Source organism: Tripterygium wilfordii, chromosome 23 (assembly GCF_013401445.1).
Source record: "Tripterygium wilfordii isolate XIE 37 chromosome 23, ASM1340144v1, whole genome shotgun sequence".
NCBI classification, from domain to species: domain Eukaryota; kingdom Viridiplantae; phylum Streptophyta; class Magnoliopsida; order Celastrales; family Celastraceae; genus Tripterygium; species Tripterygium wilfordii.
In genome coordinates, this window is record NC_052254.1 from 4,128,472 (window position 1) to 4,149,846 (window position 21,375).

The following is a 21,375-nucleotide window of genomic DNA, read 5'->3' on the forward strand; positions in this document are numbered from 1 at the left end:
AATTTCAACCAAACAATGCCTGGGTCTTGTCAAAGTGAAATTTTAAAAAAAAAAAACAAAAAAAAAAGAAAACTCTGTTGTCATAAATATAAAATCCCTGGCATAGTATGATTCATTACGCTAGCAAAAATAGATTTTGCTTTCTGTAGCACATGATTTTTTAATGCCATTATAATAATTATTAGGGTTATAGATGATGATTTTATCAGATGTCCCCAAGGAACAATTATGGAGATCTATTGACAGATATATACTTAATGCCATGGTGAAGAGTTTCCCTCCTTAATGAGAAGCTTGAACCTTTTGATTGCTGCCTGCTGAATCAAGCAAAGCCAAGTACTCATTCAAGGCTTCACCCTCTTCCGTCACTTCAAAGTCGTAGTCTGAATACGCATCTCCTCTTTCTAACTCTGCAGCAAGTTCGTTTTCCATTTCCTCATCCCTCACTTCTGTTTTCCTGGAAGTTGATGCCTCACCGGCTTCGTCATTCTCAATCAAACTATCAGGAAGATTATGGTTGCTCAAACTTTCAGGGCCGAGATTGGTAGTAGATGTTGGAGCAGAGCTGGCATTGTTACCCGCAGCAGCTGAGGGGTTCACCCCAGGTTGTGCAGTTAGCAGTTGCAAGGCTTGACGCAGATTGCCACCAGCTCGAACAGCTTCAACCACTGTAGACAATAAATTTATCAATGACTGCCAGTCGAGCCAAAAACTACCTACCTCTAAAACAATATAATGCTTTGCATCGAATGAGACCAAATGCAACACTTCTAAGTTCTGTGTACAAGTGTATCTTAATCACAAGGCTGACCAACTAAGAAAAAAGAGAGACAAAAGAAGAATGCAATTTACGAGTACAAGAAAGAAAATGCAGAAGTTTAATACACATGGGATGTGAAAAAAGTATATAGTGAATCTAACGTTGGTTGAACGTATGGATTAAGCATTGAAATAATGGCAAAGAAAGAATCCTACAAGTAACAACAGGCCACAAAAATTGCATTACCACAAAATATTAATGAGCAATCAGTACCTCTTGATCTATCAAAGCCCATGGAAACGAGCCTTTCAATTATAGCATCGGCTTTTTGTTGCTGTCTTTTCCTTTTCCTAGATTCAATATCAACCTACAACACAAAGGAGTTATTAGGCAATAAACACACAAAATATTAGTTGAACCAAAATAATTTCATAAGAATAAGCATGAAACCTGTAACAGAGAATTGGTTTCTGGACTTGTCAAGTCATCCAATGCCTTCTGAGTGTCATTCTCATTTCTACGAAGAGCTTCAGCAGCAAGCTCTTTATCGAACCTGCAATATGAAAAATCTTTAGCTTGCCAAACAATAAACCACATCTTTCACTGTTGTATGTCAAAATATCCAAATATAAAAGATTACAGATTCACTAGAACCAGTTTAACTAGAAAAATATGTAATCCTTATTTTTCTGATAGCATTGACCAAAACTTACCCAATGGAAACCAACTCCCTCAATCTCTGGAGATCCACAGGTTTCTTTAATGGTGTCACTCCGTATTGCTTTTGTTCCCTGCAAATTCGCAAGGTTATATTATTACTTACAAGAAAAGCACAACAAAAAAAAAATAAAAAATAATTGTTAAGTAACACCCACGAGATCTCATCTCTTCGCCGAATATCCTCTTCCCGTTTCTTTTCTATCTGTGTCCTCTCTTCCACAAGAAAATCAATGGCACTCCCCACATCTTGATTGCTCATGCGCAAAGCCCTCTTTGCTTCTTTTTCCTTAAAACCCATACTCATAACCAAGGATAGTGCTTCATCTGACACTACTAACTGAAATTCAAAAGAAGATAATAAGAGGATGAAGAAATAAAATAAATATGTAATTAAATGTTACCTATATATGGTAATCACCCAGAAGCCATTGGTGAAACAAAAAAAGAAAAGAGAATAAATAATACTCCTACCTTCTGTCCCACAATGAGGTCCATTTTCTGGTTTCATCGCAACATTATTTTTGTTACAAAATTGTTTCAAAAACGTTCATTTTTGTCTGGTGATTTATTGATTAAGTAAGAAAAAGTTGACCAACTACGTTCATAGAAGTGGCAGACAAATATACATTACTTATTTACTCAGTGATAGGTGAAGGTTCTTTCTTTCGCATCCCACACTGTGTACTTTTTTCTTTTCAGAATGCAGAAGAACCTTAGTGAAGAATGTAAGAAAATTCAACTGACCTGTGAAAATTTTGCTTGAGCAGAGGTCAAGGCCTTCCTAGATTCAACAAATTGACCAGAGTGATATGCTACTACCCCTTCCAACAGCTCCAGTCTCATGTGTCTACAAAAAGATAAAAAGAAAAGTTATCCTCAATTTCCTATCAAGACAACGCTGATGTCCAGCTACAAATATAAACACCAGAGACAGAGATAATACTCACAGTGCTAGCTCTAGAGAGCGACCTGCTTGAAGGAGTCTGACACGGGAGGCGTCCTTTCCATGAGCACGTTCCAGTCCTTCTTTAGCTTTCTGAAGACGAATTCCTGCTACAGAAAGCCAGCTAACATCTCGGAGCATAAAATAACACCACACCATGTCTATTTGCAGTATCGAGACGTTGTCAATTAGCTGAAAGGAAAAGGCACATGCCAAGAAAGCAAACAATGTCTTATTATTTGTAAGAAGCAGAAATATAATTAAAGAAGTTTGCTTATGTTTAACTTAGTTTGCATTATCAATTTCTAGAACATAATTCATCTTGTTATTGTTTCTGAAGGACTCAAACTGAATCCTGATTAAAACTAACATTTAACATTCCTAACCTTTACATACGGGAGCCCAACCCAGCTGGCCAGGAAGGTGTATCCTGCCTGGAGTTCGAATCTCATGGGCAGTGTCCATTTTGTGTGTGCGGAAACTAGATTTAGGTGGGCCATATGAGGGCCAGGACGTATAAAAAAATCCTAAATTTTTAAAAATCATCCTACCATCACAGCTTTCAAAGAGAAAATTCACTGGCTTAGATATCCCGATACAACCAGCCAAACCAAAAGAAACAAGTGCACCACAACATGGCTTAGAGTTTCCAAGTTGCTAATCATCAGAAAATTAAATATGCATTAAGCTAATGAATGGCGGAAATGAATACAACTAGTTGATTCTCTTTGATTTTCAACTCATGTAGCTGACCCCAAACTTTTGGGATAAAGGCTCGGATGATGATGATGATTAATTTAGTGAATGTCTCACTGACCTCTATAGCCTTGGGATTGCAAAGAGAGAAAGCTTCCTGCAACAAAGAAACAAAACCATTTTGAATCAAAGCGAAGGCGAAAATGCAACAGTGAAAAAGGGCACGATAAACCCAAAAAATGATCGCAGAAACCACTTTCATGTACGTCCATTAACAGTTGATAAGCAGTTATAGCTATTAATAAAAATAAAAAATAAAAAACAAAAAACAGTAAGAGCAATTGCTTATCCCATATAGATAAAAAAAAATCTAAGAAAATCTAAGACGCGAGAAAATTGCAACAATCAGTGTCACTTCGTTTTTTTATTACTTTTTTCGGGCAGGGAAGGTGGTTCAAGAAAGGTATTTCACCTTCAAATTCTCAGTTTTGATAACTAAAATTCAAATTATGCATACACATCAAACTCGTTTGATTATAAGCCACAAAACCTTCTCACCCTACAAAACCAATTAATTAACTTGAACATGGTGAAATAACCATCCAAACGAATATCCAACAACTGACCTCTCCCATAGTAAGCACTTCCAATGCATCTTTGAACATTTTCCTTCTAATAAGCTGCTTAGCATTGGTGTGAAGCATGAGACCCATCATTATAGCCCTGCCAAAAATAGGTTCAGTCTCACTTCAAGAGTTACAGAGAAAAAAGAGGGACTATATGGATACTACGAACAAAAACTACTTTTCTACCTACCGTTGATCAGTCTCGGATCCCAATTGCACTTTCTGTCCACTTTGATCTTCAAGTTCAATATTGAAGTCTTCAACTGGCATTAAACCATCAGCATGTCTTTGAGCTAGTGCACTGGCAGCAGCCCTATATACATGAAAAGGACACCAGTAACTAAAAATGAATTGTGTATCAACATTATCCATAAAGAAGTGCACCATTTTGCATATGCCAATATGTGCACATATATTATTAGCTCAAGAGTCCATCATAAATAGACACACGATGAAGTGGTCAATATTTCCCTCAATGAAATTGGCCTACAACTGGATTTGATGATCATGTATAATCATAATCCAAAGATACGCATCAGTTTTCTATCCTCACCAATGTCAGTCTTCCTATCAATGGATAGTTGATAGCCAAGCTTTCATTGTCATCCAGAAGCTCATAAGTACTTTTCAGTTGCTGCCTAACAAATAATTTTCAAATGATTTAATGGGAATCCTGATATCAATGTCCCTACATTTTGTGTTCCATATTTCGCTAATCACTTGGTCCGTCCAAAACTTGCTGTTGAGCTTTGTCCAACTCAAACACATGTATAGGGTATTTGACCATTCCACAGAGTTCAAGATAAGTGGTATACTAAAACAGACAGCAGTGAATGACCGCTAAGGGAACTTGACAAACAGGCTTAACTGGACTGTACGGTGCACACGACACTGGAACAAGTGCCAAATTCCTTGAATGTCTCATATTTATGAACCCCCATAAAATTTACTCAACGTTGCTAAATTGTGTAAAAAATTCGAACCTTTTGTTATCCACAAGGTGAAAGCTCCGATTCCTCCCTCCCCAAAAACATTTTCCCATAAAAATAAAGAAATAAATTTTGAACTTTCTATAACCACCAGAAATCCAACAGAATCTGCAAACAAATCTAAAAGGTGTTAAAGTAGCGTTACAAAAAACAGAAAATTTATTAATTGTCTTGCTCAGTTCAACTAAAAAAAAAAAATCAGAGACTCGATAATCCACTCTCATAGAGAACCTAAAAGAAAAAAAATCCCAAAAGGACGAACTTTACAACCCATACAACACTCACCATCCAGAATTTATTTTTTGAACTCCCCTCCTAAACTCTTAGGGTTCCTGCCATCGAAATCTAACATGCTCAAGAAAACCGATTACCAAACACCACTGACCAGAAAGTAAGAAAGTAAAAAATCATTATATAACCCATCAATAAATATTTGATAAGCAATCAACCAGCAATTCTCATACCACCACAAAAACAGCTACAATTACATAAAGTAGAGAGAAAAATACTCACTTGACTCGATTAAGTCTACGAGAACGCTCCTCCTCGGCCATCAACTCTTCATTCAACGACTTCCCCTCGTTGACTGAGACCCGACTCGCAAGAATCTTTCCGTTGTTCTTGATACCCAGTTGGCTTAGCTTCTCGCTCCCATCACCATCTTTCAATAACTTCCCTGCGCATATCAAGTTGATCGACTCTGGCCCGAGGTTTGATCGCTTCGCAACCTCTTCTCTCAACATGGGCACTGTCCAATTCTCCAATTCAACCTCCAACACACCTGCCCATGTGCCTGCAATCTTCAGTTTCGCCATGGAAGATTAGGAATTTTGGGTAGTCGAGAAAAGGCGTGACTGACTTAATGAATGTGTGAGAAAGAATTTTGAGTAAATATATTTATAGAGGTTTTGTTGCATGAGGCTTCTTGAGGGTTAAGACAATGGCCCCGATTAGGATTCGATCTTCATTTCCTTCCAAAAGAAAAGACGAATTGTGTAGCCAATAATAAATTAATCAAACGTTCTTTGGTTTTTAATATTGCAAAAATAAGAGTTAGTGCAATTGCTTTCTATTTTCCATGTATATTGAGCCAAAAAACAAAAACAATGAAAAAAAGAGCCAAAAAGGGTTTGAAATTAAGAGTTAAGAGTAGTATTTAATTCGGCAAAGGAGAACTTTTACCAAGGGGAAAAGAATAAAGAGAATATTTAATTAATTAGAAGAAAATAAAGAGGGTATGATATATGATTGGTCTATTGAATTTCTTATTTCTGTTTAAAAGATGTGCTTAATTTCTGGATTTTGGTAACTTTCAAGGTCCAAAATGTCACAATGCTAGTGCCTTTCTTTTTCTTTTTAAGGATGAACGGAGGATGTTATATGGACAATTAACTAGAGTAGAGCAACAAAGAAGCTTCGGTTGGTGAGGTTGACGACATGTGGTAACTCCTTGCAAATGCGAGAGGTCACAACGTCAACTCTCACGTGCAACAATTTCGATGTTAATCATGTTTACAACCTTAGCCCCTTGCCACCATGATTATCACACACCAAACACTGTACCGAATATCTACGATTCCATGACTCCTGCTGTTGCCCTTCTTAAAGACCTCAATTTCTTCCTTTCACCTGCAACTCCTACTGATATCTTGATCATTGTTTTCACAAGTTGTATTCAAGAAGATCCAAAAAGGCAAAGTTGTCTCAAAGAAGGTATGTTTCATTACATACAGTGGTGATTCACCAAGCAGATTTACAGAACCACAACATCTAGGCGTGAGGCTGCATACTCAAACATTTATCTGCCTTTCTTCTGTTTTGTTTAGCTCACATAATAGTGAATTGATGCCAGTTCTACAATTAGACATTCGATGCAAGAGAATACTCAACTCCTTTGAGAGGAATTTCTGCCAAAAAAAGAGATGAGATCCATTACAAAGAGGTAGAAGTTACAAAATACCCTAAATATGAGGCGCAATGACATTTTTACAAAGCTGTAAAACTTATTTGAACTTGTCGAAAACAAAATAGTAGCAAGCGTTGAAGCATACATCAACACGGTAAAACCATGCATGTCGCCAATTTGAATTTATGTACAAGACTAATACTACGCCAAAGAGTGCCACCGTGTAAGTCACCACAAAGGTTACCCAGAAAAAAGTCATGTCCATGAAACCATTATCCACGCTTTCTTCTTTAAAGGGATACGTAGGTGGTGATGCAGAATGAGTCTCGCCGCCGCAGTTGTTGTTCAATGGAGGTCCACAGAGAAGAGGATTCCCTTCGTAGCAACTTGCATTGAATGTCGCAAATTGAGCTTTGAGATCTGGAATTGGGCCTGATAAATTATTATGTGCTACGCTAAACACTGCCAGAGTGTTTACCTCGATCAATTGAGAGGGAATTCGACCACTCAGATCATTGTAGGAAAGATCCAGACTTTCTAGCTGTTTCAGGTTTGAAAATGATGTGGGGATTGACCCACTCAAATTGTTGTACGATAAATTCAAAGATCTGACAAGATATCCAAATTCAGGGGGAATTTCACCAGAAAATCGATTGCAAGAGAGATCGATTCCATACATGTGATCAAGGATGTATCCCGTGTAATCAAGCGAATTGCTCTTTGTTGTAAACTCTACCCCTTCATGTATAGTAGGCATGGTATAATCAGAATCTGAATTGAAGCGTTCAAAAAGAAAATCAACACCACCATAACCAATCGAAAAGGATAACTCGTACGACCTTATGCCTGTTATTGTCGACGACAAATTCCTCAAGCACGGATGTAAACCTCCATACAGATTATTCGAGGAAAGATCCAATATGTTCAATTGGTTCAACTGGCACAACTGAATGGGAATATCACCATGGAAATGATTTCTTTGCAAAAGAAGAATCACTAAACTTGAGAAGTTGCCAATCCAGCTTGGTACTGGGCCATTCAAGTTGTTATCTCCAATATTCAAAGCAAACAAACTACTAATATTGACAAACGACTGCGGGATTGGCCCTCTCAACCTGTTCCTACTCAGAAGGACATGGGCTAGATTCCCTAATTCACTCAAACAAGATGGTATGAAGCCAGACAAATCATTATCAGAAAGATCCAAGAATTTAAGGTTCTCAAGTCTGCAAAATTCTTGTGGAATAGGACCCTCAAAATGATTGTTGGACAGAACTAGAGCCCACAACTTTGACATATTCGCTATCCATCTAGGAAGCTTGCCTGACAGCGAGTTACGACTGAGATCCAATGTTTCCAAGTCTTTCAACGATGAGAGATCAGGTATTTCCCCAACAAATTTATTGCCATTCATTTGTAAAGATACGAACAAATTCGAGGCAAAACTGGTAGGAATGCGGCCAGAAAAATTGTTGTTTGAAAGTTTGATGAGCCACAATTGAGTCTGACTGGTGAATAGCACTTGAATTTCTCCAGAAAATTGGTTGTTTGAAAGGTCCAAAACTCCCAAGGACTTCATCTCACCCAAACTAAGAGGGATGCTACCTTGAAAGGAGTTTCCAGACAGAGCGAAGTATTCTAGATTTGGAAAAATAAGACTGATGTTCGACGGAATCTGACCATATAGCTTGTTGTGAGAGATGTCTATCCAAGACAAGTTTAGATTAGGATGTGATGGCCATTTAAAGGGGCCGACAAACGAGTTATCGACCAAGTAAATCTGCTCTAATCTTGTGTTGTTCTCAAATAACCAGCCGGGGAATGCTCCACCAAACTTTACACTAGAGAGGTCAAGATATTGCAAGCTGAATTGATGGTATAGGAAATTGAGAAATCTTGCACTCGTATTCTTTGGTATACAGTTTGACAAACTCAATGCCTGCAGTTGGAATTTAGGAGTCCAAGGTTGAGAAGCAGCTTCTTCAACTAATTGGTTACCATCAGCCACGAAATATTTTAGACTCGAGTGGTTTGCTAATGGTTTGAGGGTAACTTGAAAGTGATTATACCCAAGCAAGAGGGCTTCAATAGACTTCAGATTTCGAACGGGACTGGAAGCAATATAGTCAGAGAATTCATTGTGCGAGAGATCTAAAGTTCGAATAGATGTCAAGTTTGCAAGACATGGTGGTAGTGTCCCTACGAGTTCATTGTCACTTAGATCAAGCTCCTGCAAGTTTTGTAACTCACACCAGCCTGCAATTCAATCATTGTCACGATACATACTAGAAATGGATAGCTCTGAGAAATTAATTCATGAGAGAAAACTACCTTGAGGAGGTAGAGTGCCCTTGAGCCCACAAGCCTTCAAACGGAGAACTTTGAGAGACGTCAAAGACTCGATACTTTGGAGAAAATCTTTGTGGAGGCTAGAGTTGTGTAGAAACAGTTCTTCCACAGTACTCAAACTACACAACTCTTTATGCATGTTAATGGAAAGATGTTAATTAGAAGCGCAATGGATCAGAGTACTGAAAGCTGCATTAGAAGTAAAATGCATAATTCACATACCATGAAGAGTTTTTGTTCTGTTCAAAATATTTTGACGAAGATCGATCGTCTTGACAGATGACAGGGACCCTAATGATTCTAGCACAATGCCTTTGTTATTGGTGCTGAGATTTTCCAGACGGAGCACTTTTAACTTGTTCAATGTTCTTCTGTCTGCAATTCAAATATAAAACAATCCACAATTCGTTCGGTTTTTCGTATCAGATAGAGCAACAGATGTAAATCAATTTACGATGTTGTATCCATACCTTCAGGGCCAACAATTTTTTCTACTTCGTTGTGGCTTATTTCCAACTCCTCTAAGTTTCTCAGACCTTCCAACTCTGAATATCAGTTAAGAGAGAGATATTCAGACTAGCTAGTGCACGAAGTTGTTTACCTTTTATATTCAGACTAGCTAGTGCAGCTTCAATCGAATAGAAGAAGCAGAAAAACTGTAACCTTTAAGGTGCACTGATCCCGTCAATGGATTCCACGACAAATTTAGAGACTTGAGGTGCGAAAATTCATTAAGGGAGGCCAAAACACTGTTGTTGAAGAAGTTATCTCTCAAATCAAGGACCTCCAGAACACTTGATCGCTGGAGTCTTTTATGAGCACCTGCAAATATTCCATTAGTATAGAATTGGGTTTTGCCTACAGAGAATTAGTTCCCAACAATCAAAAACTGAAAATCGTGATGCCAGAATTCATTACCTTTGACAGATTTGAAGTCGCTAATCAAATTTTCACTCACATCCAACTTCTTCAAGCTGACCAGATTATGCAAATCTGTTCAAAAACAGATAATTAATCGAAGCACTATTATATCGATCTAGAGATCATACTACATCACAAAGCACAAGTAATTAATTGCTTATGAATACATATATACATACCATGCATATCAATTGTTCCGTTTAGTAGATTTCTTTTGAGATTTAAATCTTTTAAAGAAGAAAGATCGCGTAAAGATGACAGGATGCTGTTGTCAAAGAAGTTATCCCTCAACTCAAGAAGTTCTAAATTGCTTAACCGCCATCGACTTCCAAACCCTGCCATATATATACAAGTATATTTATTCCTTCATTTTGCAATCAATGGAAGAAATTAAGAAGCTCCATCATTTTTCTAAACCAACATACGGAGGAGAGGAACCTAGGCTTACCATTGCTGTTTGTTGATGGTGTAATTTGATTACCCCGTAGAGAAAGAGACTTGAGAGAAGCAAAACCGCTCAGAGATGATACAATGCTATCGTTGAAGTAATTGTAATTTAGATTGAGCTCCTCGAGTTTCCTCAACCTCGACGACAATATTTCAAATCCTGCAGCAATTCCATGAAGTTTAGAATCCATACACAAGAATATAATTTTCATAGAAGTAAAAGACAAGTTAGGACCTTTGTTCTCCATACAACCAACTATATCATTTGAGCTCAAGTCAAGAATTTTGAGCTCCACAAAGGGAAGAAACTGAGAGACGTTGAGAACCGGCAACTCTGAGCCCATTCCTTTAGCAAGAGAGAGGTTGGTAATTCTCCCAGTAACGACATCACAGTCCACCATTTCCCAACGACAACAATCTGAACTAGTCTCCTCCCTGGCCTCCATCGGCCAAAAGAGGTACTTGAAGACTGGTTTGAGTTGTAAGAGAGCATCCCTCTCACTGTCCAAACACCCATGAACCCAACCCAACCCAACCCAAGTGATTATCATCAGACCTATCAAATATTTGGGAAGTTCCATATTTTTCATGTGCATAGATTTGCTTGTACATGGATTTATATAGAAGTTGGAACAAAAAGAGGCACAATTTAGGTATCAATCTCAATCATATTTAACCATAAAATTTGTATACAGTTGGTCATACATCCCATAGACTTGAATCACACTTATCCCCGGCAAAAACTAGTGGTTAATTACTTATAAATTGAGAAAACGACCATCGGAGTGAAAGAAAGTAAACAGACATCACTAAAGAGATTCAAGAGCCACTAAAAGTGCTCCATGACCTGTTGTGGTAGACCTTGACTATAAACTAATGATATATTATTATATTAGCATGTAAAAAAGTTCCATGAACCATAACTCTAATCAAAGGCACTGATCATTGCCCATATCTGGAAAATCTGCTCTTGTTTATGAGGTTTTAATGCGATCAATACTTTGATAAAAATTTCAAACAATCAAGTCAAGAATAAACATAATTGAGGCAAATGGTGAGAAGTTAGCAGATTGTATACCTTGTTGACAATCTCTGCATTTGCAGACCCACAAATGAAGTAGCGAACACATTTGAGGCTGAGTGCTAATGGGTTGCAGAAAAGAGTGATCCATGGCAGAGAGAAAGGAGGTCAGGGCTGAGCCCAATACATTTTTTTTTTAACATGATATCCACCCACGGCCCACCGAATAATTGATTGGTAAATCGCCCCGTGCTGGAAGATAATGCAGGTGTGAGGTGGCATTGGCACACGCTAGGCTGAGCAATGGCTCATCTCACAAATTGCAATAATGGTAACACTCATGAGACTTGAATTCACGACTAGAGATGACAAAAATGGGTTCTCAATCATACAACAACACGTGTTTACGAAATATTTACATGTTCGGACTCAAACCTCGATTGGATTAAATCCAGACAAGTAAATCGGATAATAACCTAATTCAAATTAAGATTCGGACAAGTGAATCAAACAAGACTTTTGTGTTTGAACCCGAACCCGATTTTGAACCGGAGAAAAAGTTTGTGTTTGGATCCGAATTTTGAATATATAACTTCTATCCAAACTTGCTTTAGTATGTGTCGGATAGGATTTTGTCATCTTACTCATGACCTCTCGCTTGCGTTAAAGGTTATCGCAATCAAGTTCATTATCTCAACCAACGACCCATTGTTTTGAGCCCATTAGACAATCTGTGGGCTAAGCCCAATGGCAGGTAGAGATGGGTGAGGCCCATTCTCAAATAAAGCCTTGGGAATGCCAAAGAAGGGTATTTCTTCACACCTGTTTTTATTTATTAAATGCTCCAAATTGGGCTTTCAAATCAGATTCAAATTGAGTTCTCAAATCAATTACTGAACTTGATAAATTATTGCCAGTTATGCTAAGAACCATGAGAGAATGATGCACACTCAATAACTTTGATCAAGCTTGTCAAATAAACACGTAGTAGTTTGACGTACGAGCTTGGTAGAAATCGAACGCCCAAATTCTAGAGATGGTAAATTCTCTCCTAGTCCATACATTAAGATCTGATTGCATGGTTTTTAATTAATTAATTAAATATATTAGTATATATTATATTTCATGTGACACCTAGTTCCCCTATAGTCAACCATTCTGACTTTTAAGGCCTACAAATTATAATTTTCAATACCTGCTCAGCCACTTCTTTATGATCACCAAAAAACCAACTGACAAATTAGTGTTAGTAGGTTACTGAATTTAATAAATCCTGAAGACTTCCCTTTTAGGGTTTGGTCATTGCCTCATTGGTGTTGCTTTTATTATCCATGCTTAATTTCTAGATTTTTAATTACCTGTCCATTTTCACAATTTAATTTGGGGAAATTTTATTTGCACACCACTATAATACTAAGTTTACACTACTTAATCCAACTCTATTAGCTACACCAAAATTTTGTAAATTTATACCAAAAATGTAATGAATGGACCAAAATGACCTTTCATTGTAAAATATTAAATTGAAATTAAATGGATAAAAAAAACTCGTATAGTTTAAATTAGTGACAAAAAATCAAGATATGATCGAGTTGGCTGAGACAAATCTTTCAAACAAAAATTCGACTCATCACATTAATTGGAACAGTTTGTTCCTTTGCACTAGCAACAGGTTACCTATTTTGGGTCAGTCCATACTAATTCAAGCACAAAAAAAATTCTTGTTACTAATTAGAAAGTTTGACATATTATATTATGTATTTCACATCTTCTCATGGGTGATGTGAGACAAGAGTCTTAACCCTATTGCCACTCGATAGTTCATCTAGGACCACCAAGCTTGACAATGTAGAGACTTATGGTCCACCCACTCAAGTCGGGTGCTACAGACTCCACTCTTAAAGGCCCATGTTTCTATGCGGCCCACATGCCCACAAATGCCCATGGGTGCTCACACCTTAAACCTTAGGGCCTCAACTCCGATACCATTTGTAACAACCCTTCCATCCGCACTAGTAACACTTTATCCGCTTTGGGCCAGCCCATATTGGCACGTAATGCTTTGTCTTTCTAAGCCCAGCACCAACTCATACTAGTTTGACTCCAAGAAAAGCGATTGTTACTAGTTTGAAATTTTAGCCAATTACATTTTGTGTTTCACATATTTTCTTAGGCAATGAGGGACAAGAGACTTAATCTCATCACCACTAAGTAGTTTGTCCAGCACCACCAAGCTTACACACTACATATGCTTGTGACTCTGCCCACTCAAGTCGGGTGCTACATGAACATATTGTGATTTTTGCTCAAAATACTTTAAAATAGTTAATGATTAGGTACTAAAGATAAACAGTAATATATGGTTGGATATTTTTCAGTACCTACCATGACTCTGGTAAAAATGGCACACAATTGGGTGTACTTGTACACTTTTGTCATGCCCCATCCAACCATCCCTTAAATATGGATACAAGAACAGTAAGTTCATCAGGTGTAACTCCATATTTTTGCTGCAAAGTCACTTTCAGTGGCCAACTACCATCCAAATTTCACAATTACTTGCTCTTGACCTTCTAATCTTCTACATTATATATATAGGTCCACCTTAGCCAGTACCATGACATAACACAACATAACCACCTCACATTTTGTCTACAATGTTAGCATACCCAATTCACACCCACAAAGCCATGGACTGGTTCTCTTGGCTATCCAAAACCACTCTTGAGCCTTCACAAGTCTATGAATACGGCCTCACGTTCGCCCGGAACGAGCTAGAAGCCGAGGATTTACCCTACTTCAACCATGAGTTCCTCCATAGTATGGGAATTTCAGTAGCTAAGCATAGACTAGAAATTCTCAAGCTTGCCAAGAAGGAAGTCGGGCCGGGCCGAATCGTCAGCCTGTCGAAGCTTGTTTGGGCAATTAACAAGACCAAGAAGGGCATCAAGAAGTGTGTTAACAAGTGGGGTTTTCACAAGGAGTTGGTGATTCAAGCAGTGCCTGAGAAGGGTGAAGCGGAGGTGGTGGCAGAGAAGGCAATTGTGAAAGCAAGAAGTGTAGCAAAATCTGGGCCTATTATTGGAAGAATTCAAGAGAAGGTGATGGCCACTAACAGAGGCATAAAGCTATCTGGGCCTCTGGATGTGAAAAAGTTGCAAGAGAAGTTTATGTACACTAGTAAAAGCCCACAATTCTTTGGGACTCCTGATCCAAGAAAACAAGGAAATTTCATGGTCAGTGGTAGAAGCCCAATGATAACTGGGCCTCCAGATAGAAGAAGTCCAAGCCCATTTGGGCATGGTGAAAATGAGGAGAGAATGGTAAGTGACTACAATGACCCAGATTCACTTTGGGCTACCCTTTTTCAGGACATGAAGCCCACTTGAAAAGTATGAGCTTTTTTCTCTCTCTTTCAAATTGTTATAGATGGTGAGTGGTGACATACCCTGTATGTGTTTTCAATATGTGATTTCGCATATTTTGCTGGGTGATTAGTTTTGTTTCCTGGAATTTATTTTTGTTGTATTAATATTTTGCGGATTCTTCGTGTTGTTTCCCATAATGTTTTCATTTATGTTTTGAACTGAATGATGTAATTTTTTGTCACTCAAAGAATTGTCAATCTTCAATTCAATCATGAAATGTTCAAATGTTCTAACTTGAGAACCTAAAGTTAAAAATTATTCGAATATGTACAAACGAACATATTTCTAACTATTCGAACATATTTTTATATTGACTTTTTATGTTACATCAATGAGTTTATCACCCAAATAGTGAAAAATCTACCCATTATGTAAATCGAAACAATTTTTAATTTTCGGTTTCCACATTGGAACGATTGAAAATTCGATGACCGAGTTGGACCTAATCAAGTGACCAAAAGTTGCACTACCGCATCTTTGAACATATATATCACATGGTGACCACTATTGAAGAGCAAATTTTGAGTTCTCAGTGTGTTGGGACCTCATTTATGGAAACCAGACATTATCAGAAACTCCATTGCACCTGAATTAGCATCTTTGATCTGCATTATATATCATCTAAACAAATTACAGGATAAAATTCAAATTCTAACACAAACATACCAAGGTTGACACTATATCTCATTATATTATGATTCCATTACCAAATCATATCGACAAGTCCTCAAGCGATTCGATTAGCAAAGGTGATATTCAAATATACACACTGCAATGATTCCAGGAAACTAAAACTCACCAGGAAGTAGCGATATTTGTCTTGGTTCGATAAAGGGCTTGTCGCAAAAATTTTGAACTTCCATGACACAACTCAATGATTTGAACTTTGCGGCAGCCTGAAAGAACCTCCAGAGTATAGCATTTGGTAAACAGGCCTAATCCTTTTAGTTAGAACAATACTTAAAATGGATCCGACGCAACAGACGCCAGCCAGAACAAGGAAAGTGAGCCTAAAGCAATTTGGACCGGAGCAGGAGATGCTTGCAGAAGATGGATCAAGTGCATGCTGCTTTGCTGCCTCAGTGTCGTATATATACCCTGCCAGGAGACCCGAGAAGAGAAATGCGCCAAGAGGATTCCCTAATGATATGAAGTTGTAAAATATACCGAAATGCGTCAAGCCGAAAAGTTCAGAGACAGTTGGGATCATGATGGAAAACTGAACGCCATAGCAGATTCCAAGCAATGCAGTTGCAGTATAAAGGGTACCATCAATAGCAGAAGCAAAGAGAAGGTATGTAATAATCATAGTTACTTGAGTGCAAGTCATCCATATTGTACGAGGAATTGAATTCGACCTGTAAAATAGAGACAAAAAATATTTGAAAAAGAAAAACAACCACATCAAGATACGACAAATCCCATGAATATATCAGCATCAAAAATTACATGGATGTATCCGTAAATATAATTATTGAACAAACAATCATGAACTAGAGCCCTATCTTTAGGATGAGATGGTAGATTGAACGAAGAAGAATATCAAGTGATCCTTTGTATCTGCGTCTGCCTTGGACACATTTCACTAGGTTCATTGCAGTATCTGAAATGATAGGTTTTCTAAATGATTTTTGATGTTTAAAAAACAAGTAAGGCAATCACATGACATTGTGTAATATGCCAGAGATACCTGAAATACAAATGCTTAGATAGGCCATTACAGCATATCAGATTCTTTTCACGTTCAAAACATTAATTAAAGTTTCATTTATTTATACATTTAAATTTGATAAAGAAGTCCATGTACTGGAATAGAATTCTGGTTTATGGGGTTAGGCATTTAAACATAGGCTATGCTGATTATGCATAACCACTATATGTAATTTCTTTGGGGGATATCAATAGTCAATAGGAATAAAGTGGCACTCACCTGACAAAATGCTCAGAAACAGTACCCCCACCGAGACGGCCCAAAAAATTGCAAAAGCTGAAGAGCGACAGCAGCATTGTGGTATTGTGCACACCTTGAGCAATTCCTACCTGAGCGAGATTATTGAGAACGGTTACCCCGGAACCAACCCCAACAAAGTAAACTAAGAATAGAAGCCAGAAATCAGCCTTGATTACTGCTTCACTGAATTTGAAGTCCTCCCCTCTTTTGGGCCGCCTCTTCTTCTTGACTGCTCCTTCACCCTCAGCAAGAAGCATAGCCACCTCAGACTCATCATCATTTTCAAGAAAACTTCCAAGCTGTGCTGCCGAAGAGGATGGCTTCATCAACGGCTCAGTTATGACGGCTTTGTCTTCTCCTTCGCACAGAGAGTCTGAAGACCCACCTGGTTGGTCAGTGATCCATGATTTTCTGGCTCTCGAGGGGAAGAATGTCATCTTTATTGGGATTGCAAGAGGAGCCATGAGAAGAACAATCATTATGACAAGGAAAGTGTATGAAATTGGATGAGTTAAGTGAAGAATATGACTCAATAATGTAGTTGTAAGAAGATATATGCCAAGCACTACACTAGCTGCTTGGGTGAAAAGAAAATGGCCATGCTCTGAAGAGTCTTCACCAGAAGCTGGGGTACAAGCCCTGACAAAATACATCACAACGAAGCAGAGGACAGGAATCCCAAGAGCTAGGAACATGAGAAGCTTAGAAGAAGAACCATGAAGTAGTATGCTGTAAATTTCCGTGAAAACTGCCGCACTCAAGCCCCCATAACCTTTGAGAATACCAGCAACTGTGCCTCGACTCAAGGGAAAGTTTCTCATGTTGGTAACAAGCACAGCTGTGGTTAGCCAAGCGCTACTGTTGGTGGCGACACAAAGCGCAATCCATAACTGCGATAAGCAAAGATACGTAAATAAATACATAATTTTATTTTTGGGGACGGAAAACACTTAAAACGAAGTTGAAAGGCTTTCTACAGTCATATAAGAAAATCTCATTTGAAGCTAAAAAAAGTGCACCACGAAAAGCAACAGTGCACAAGCCTAAGTAAGGAAACCAACTTGCACACAAATCTCAATTTTATCAAATTCATGGAAGCAGGTAAAAATCATCTATTTCCCCCCACTAGACTTAAAACATAAATAATAGCAGGCTTTCACATTCCAGAAATGGCATAAAATAGATTAGCCAACACAATTATCATGCACGATCCATGTTTCTCCTTTCATTGATAACTTTCAGCTAGCACTTTTCTGAATGATAGACTAACAATGGAATTTAAAATTTTCCAAATCCCATTCAACGTCAGCACTTCCAATACACATTGTAAAAATGCATCTAACCATCTCATAATTTCAAACTTGAGCACCTTTTCTATTCAAACAGCATTGCAGCAAACACATTGCAGAATTTACAGATCTATAAAGAGAGATGTCATAGAGCGACTTAGCGAAGCTAATCAATGTACAAATATTGTATCCATAATGTGATTACTTGACGATCAGGTTGATTGACATTTTAGCATGTCCAAATATATTCTTCAAAGTTGCACATTTAGTTACTTTTCACTGAATCTGCAAGTTTTATGAGCTATTCACGGCAAGCAGAGCACGGCTAGATCCCATATGGTTTATGGAAGTGTATCAGACTATCAGTAACTATTCCATTAATTGATTATTGATTCTGATATCAATTTAACATTAACTTTTACATCAACTACTAAGCTACCAGGAAAACCAAATGAAACAAACAAATCTAAACCAGTCATTTCAGACCCAAAATTTGAAATACCCTTTCAACAATCAAATAACCTAGAATCAAGAAGCATTAATGATCCATAAGTTCAGTTTCTATTCAATCAGATCAGATTAATCAGTATCCCATCTCCAAGTGAACCCTCTAAGAAACAAAATCCACAAATGGGTATTCAAAATCTTAAAATTACAAAGCTAAAACCCTAAACGATGTTTACAAAAGAGAACTCACCAACCAGTAAGGCAAGCACTGAACAGTACGGCTGACAGCAAGCCAAAGGACACCATAACCAAAGAAGCAAGCAAAAGCACCAATCAATAGAACAACCCAAGGAGGGAACTTGTTGCAGGCATACCCAGGAAGGAGACCAACGTTCTCTCCCATATCATTGGCAACACCAAGCATGGTGAGCTGGTGTTGACTATAACCCAAAACCGATTTGAGAGAATGGGAATAGAGAGGGAAGGTGTATCCACTTCCTGATGCTATTTGAACCCAAACTGCTGCTCCTAAACCCACCCATGGTGGTCTACTCCCTGCTTTGAGGGTCACCATTGATGGGTTATCGATCAATGTTGAGCTCACGAGCTTAATTTAGTTGAAATTCTTGATCTTGAGCTCAAAGAGAGAGACTAGCAGAGTTAGAGAGAAACAGAGAGAGAGAGAGAGAGGCGAGTGCCGAGTGAGGACAGAAAGTGCAAGAGATGTGGATATTTGTCCTAGTTTACACCTACACTCCCCCTGATGATTGGGGATTTGGACACCTCTGCAGTACTGCAACTCAATCTAAATTCGATAAATCACATTAATTTTTCGTCATTTATTAAAATAATTGGGAAAAATGAGCTGATTTCAATAATGGCTTCTATCTACTTATCAAACAGAACAGAATAATTGATACCCATTTTATAGTTTTTCATGAAGATGATGTTGCAATTCCTTCAAAATCAAGGATATGGCGATTTAGTGCTTGTTTTTTTTTTTTTCAATAAACGTTGCATTCATTCCAAAAGCAAAAGGTAGGGGAGGAGGCGTGTGTCCATTTCCGCTCCCTGTGTCAAATCCATCAAATGCTCCACCGACGGAATGTGACCAATGCCTGAAAATTATCATGACACTTGTGAACGATGACAAAGCCCATCATGCCGTCCATGCGTGAGTTTTGTTATTATTCAAATGAAAATAATAACAACAAAAATAATTTTGCACAAAACCTAGGAGTAATTAATGCTAAGACTAAGAGAACCTGGTTTTTTTAAGGCCCATCTTGTTGGCCCACCAGCCTCCCATTACTAATCATTGTGTCCCTTGATTAGTTGCTTTTAATATTCTTTTTTTGTTTATTGGTTTATTTACATCTGCAAGAAGCAGATATGGGCTGATGGCCCATTTATCTTGTTTTCCTCTTTGTTTGTGGCCTAAGAAAAGGTATCATTTGTGTGTTTTCTTCATCATTACTTTTGGAAAAACTTCATATATACATATATATATATATATATATAATTTCTCACATAAAGATTTAATGTAAGAGTGTAAAATAAGGGTGACTTTTTAATGGTGTGAATAAGATGATAAGTGAGGTCCAATGCTTTAGATCCCACATGTTTCAAATCAGCCGTGTAAACATAGACTATTATTTTACACCCTTACATTAAACTCTTATATAAGAATTCATCTATAATTATATGCACACGTTAGAGTTAATATCACTTTTGCACATCGAAAGATAGTTAGTGTTTCAATTTACACACAATTGTTTAAAATGTTTCAATTTGATCACCCAATAAACAAAAAATATCATTGAATCTATGAAACCGATCAAGATACTTCAATTTTTTTAATTTTTTTTGAATCTCTAGTTTATCTATAGCGCAGCACGGCAGCAGACTCTCGGCACTCCTACTTTTTCATCAAAGTAACTGTATGATGCAAAATAATGCAACTCAATTTTTTAGAAGCAAAAGGGATCCAGATGGACAATAATGCAAAACTCACTGTATATTTTCATCTTGACTTGGAGCTTTCACACGCTTTCTAAGTCTTCCCAGCCTTCACATTTCTCTTCATTGTGATTCTGCTCTGCAAATCTACTGTTAATCTCCGATTCCATTTTTCAGTCTTTGATAACCCAAACTAAAGAATACAAGAGACTTGGCAAAGGTATGTCCAATATATATATTTTTTTTAAATTTTATAATTTCGTCGTTCTGATTGGTTTCCTATGATTATGGAGTCTGTGTGGATGTATGCGATGATCTTATATAAGGTGAGTCTTGTGGATGTGTAGTGTGTTCCCAAGTGGAGAAGTGGTGTTGTGAATTTTACGTGGCTATGTGGGTTTGGCTTTGTGTATCGTTGAGTTCGGCAGATCATACTCTATAAGTTGAATTCATTTTTGATTGCAGTGATTTTGGATTGCTATGATTTCCTAGTGGCTCTACTTCATCTGCGCTCCTTCCACCTACAACTTTCTTCTTCGTAGGTATTTGTTTTGATTCTATCTTTAATCATTAACGCAGTACCACTAGATTTATGAAGAAAAAAACAAACATCAAGATATGTAGAAGTGTCTCTTTACTTGGATGATTTCGCACCCTTTCTAAGTCTTGGCAATGATTTTCTTTATTAAATAAAAGACCAAATCATAGGCCCAACAAAAACTAATCAAATTTAATTTATTATATAGAAGAATTACATGTAGACCTCACAAATGATGCTACTCTTTACTCTTTATTATTGAAGGTCTTGACCGGCAGAGACTAATTTGTATGATTTCGAATTCCTTTTACTTCCATATTACATTAATTATAGGTGATAAGGATGCATAAGAATTTACCGGAATTAGTAATGAGTAGAGAGACCT

General features: G+C 37.6%; 4 protein-coding genes across 4 annotated transcripts; 1 reads left to right on the forward strand and 3 right to left on the reverse strand.

Annotated features, from left to right (window-relative positions):
• Nucleotides 1-57: 57 nt before the first annotated feature.
• LOC119993349 (NEDD8 ultimate buster 1) lies at nt 58-5,635 on the reverse strand. Its single transcript, XM_038840455.1, has 11 exons — nt 5,248-5,635; nt 3,936-4,058; nt 3,746-3,842; nt 3,241-3,276; nt 2,428-2,615; nt 2,225-2,327; nt 1,636-1,817; nt 1,474-1,551; nt 1,211-1,313; nt 1,034-1,127; nt 58-668 (listed from the first exon to the last, which is right to left on the reverse strand). The coding sequence occupies exons 1-11, from the start codon at nt 5,547-5,549 to the stop codon at nt 283-285; spliced, it is 1,692 nt and encodes a 563-aa protein (XP_038696383.1). The 5' UTR covers nt 5,550-5,635; the 3' UTR covers nt 58-282.
• Nucleotides 5,636-6,643: 1,008 nt separating this feature from the next.
• Nucleotides 6,644-10,937, reverse strand: LOC119993872 (receptor-like protein 15). Its single transcript, XM_038841172.1, has 9 exons — nt 10,593-10,937; nt 10,359-10,517; nt 10,090-10,245; nt 9,908-9,982; nt 9,653-9,811; nt 9,460-9,534; nt 9,212-9,364; nt 8,972-9,118; nt 6,644-8,896 (listed from the first exon to the last, which is right to left on the reverse strand). Exons 1-9 carry the CDS (start codon nt 10,906-10,908, stop codon nt 6,738-6,740), a joined length of 3,399 nt encoding a protein of 1,132 aa, XP_038697100.1. The 5' UTR covers nt 10,909-10,937; the 3' UTR covers nt 6,644-6,737.
• A 2,912-nt stretch (nt 10,938-13,849) lies between these two features.
• Nucleotides 13,850-14,964, forward strand: LOC119993762. Its single transcript, XM_038840985.1, has one exon. It carries the CDS (start codon nt 14,036-14,038, stop codon nt 14,765-14,767), a length of 732 nt encoding a protein of 243 aa, XP_038696913.1. The 5' UTR covers nt 13,850-14,035; the 3' UTR covers nt 14,768-14,964.
• Nucleotides 14,965-15,393: 429 nt separating this feature from the next.
• Nucleotides 15,394-19,514, reverse strand: LOC119992837 (protein NUCLEAR FUSION DEFECTIVE 4-like). Its single transcript, XM_038839626.1, has 3 exons — nt 18,744-19,514; nt 16,737-17,647; nt 15,394-16,164 (listed from the first exon to the last, which is right to left on the reverse strand). The coding sequence occupies exons 1-3, from the start codon at nt 19,065-19,067 to the stop codon at nt 15,678-15,680; spliced, it is 1,722 nt and encodes a 573-aa protein (XP_038695554.1). The 5' UTR covers nt 19,068-19,514; the 3' UTR covers nt 15,394-15,677.
• Between the last annotated feature and the right edge of the window lie 1,861 nt (nt 19,515-21,375).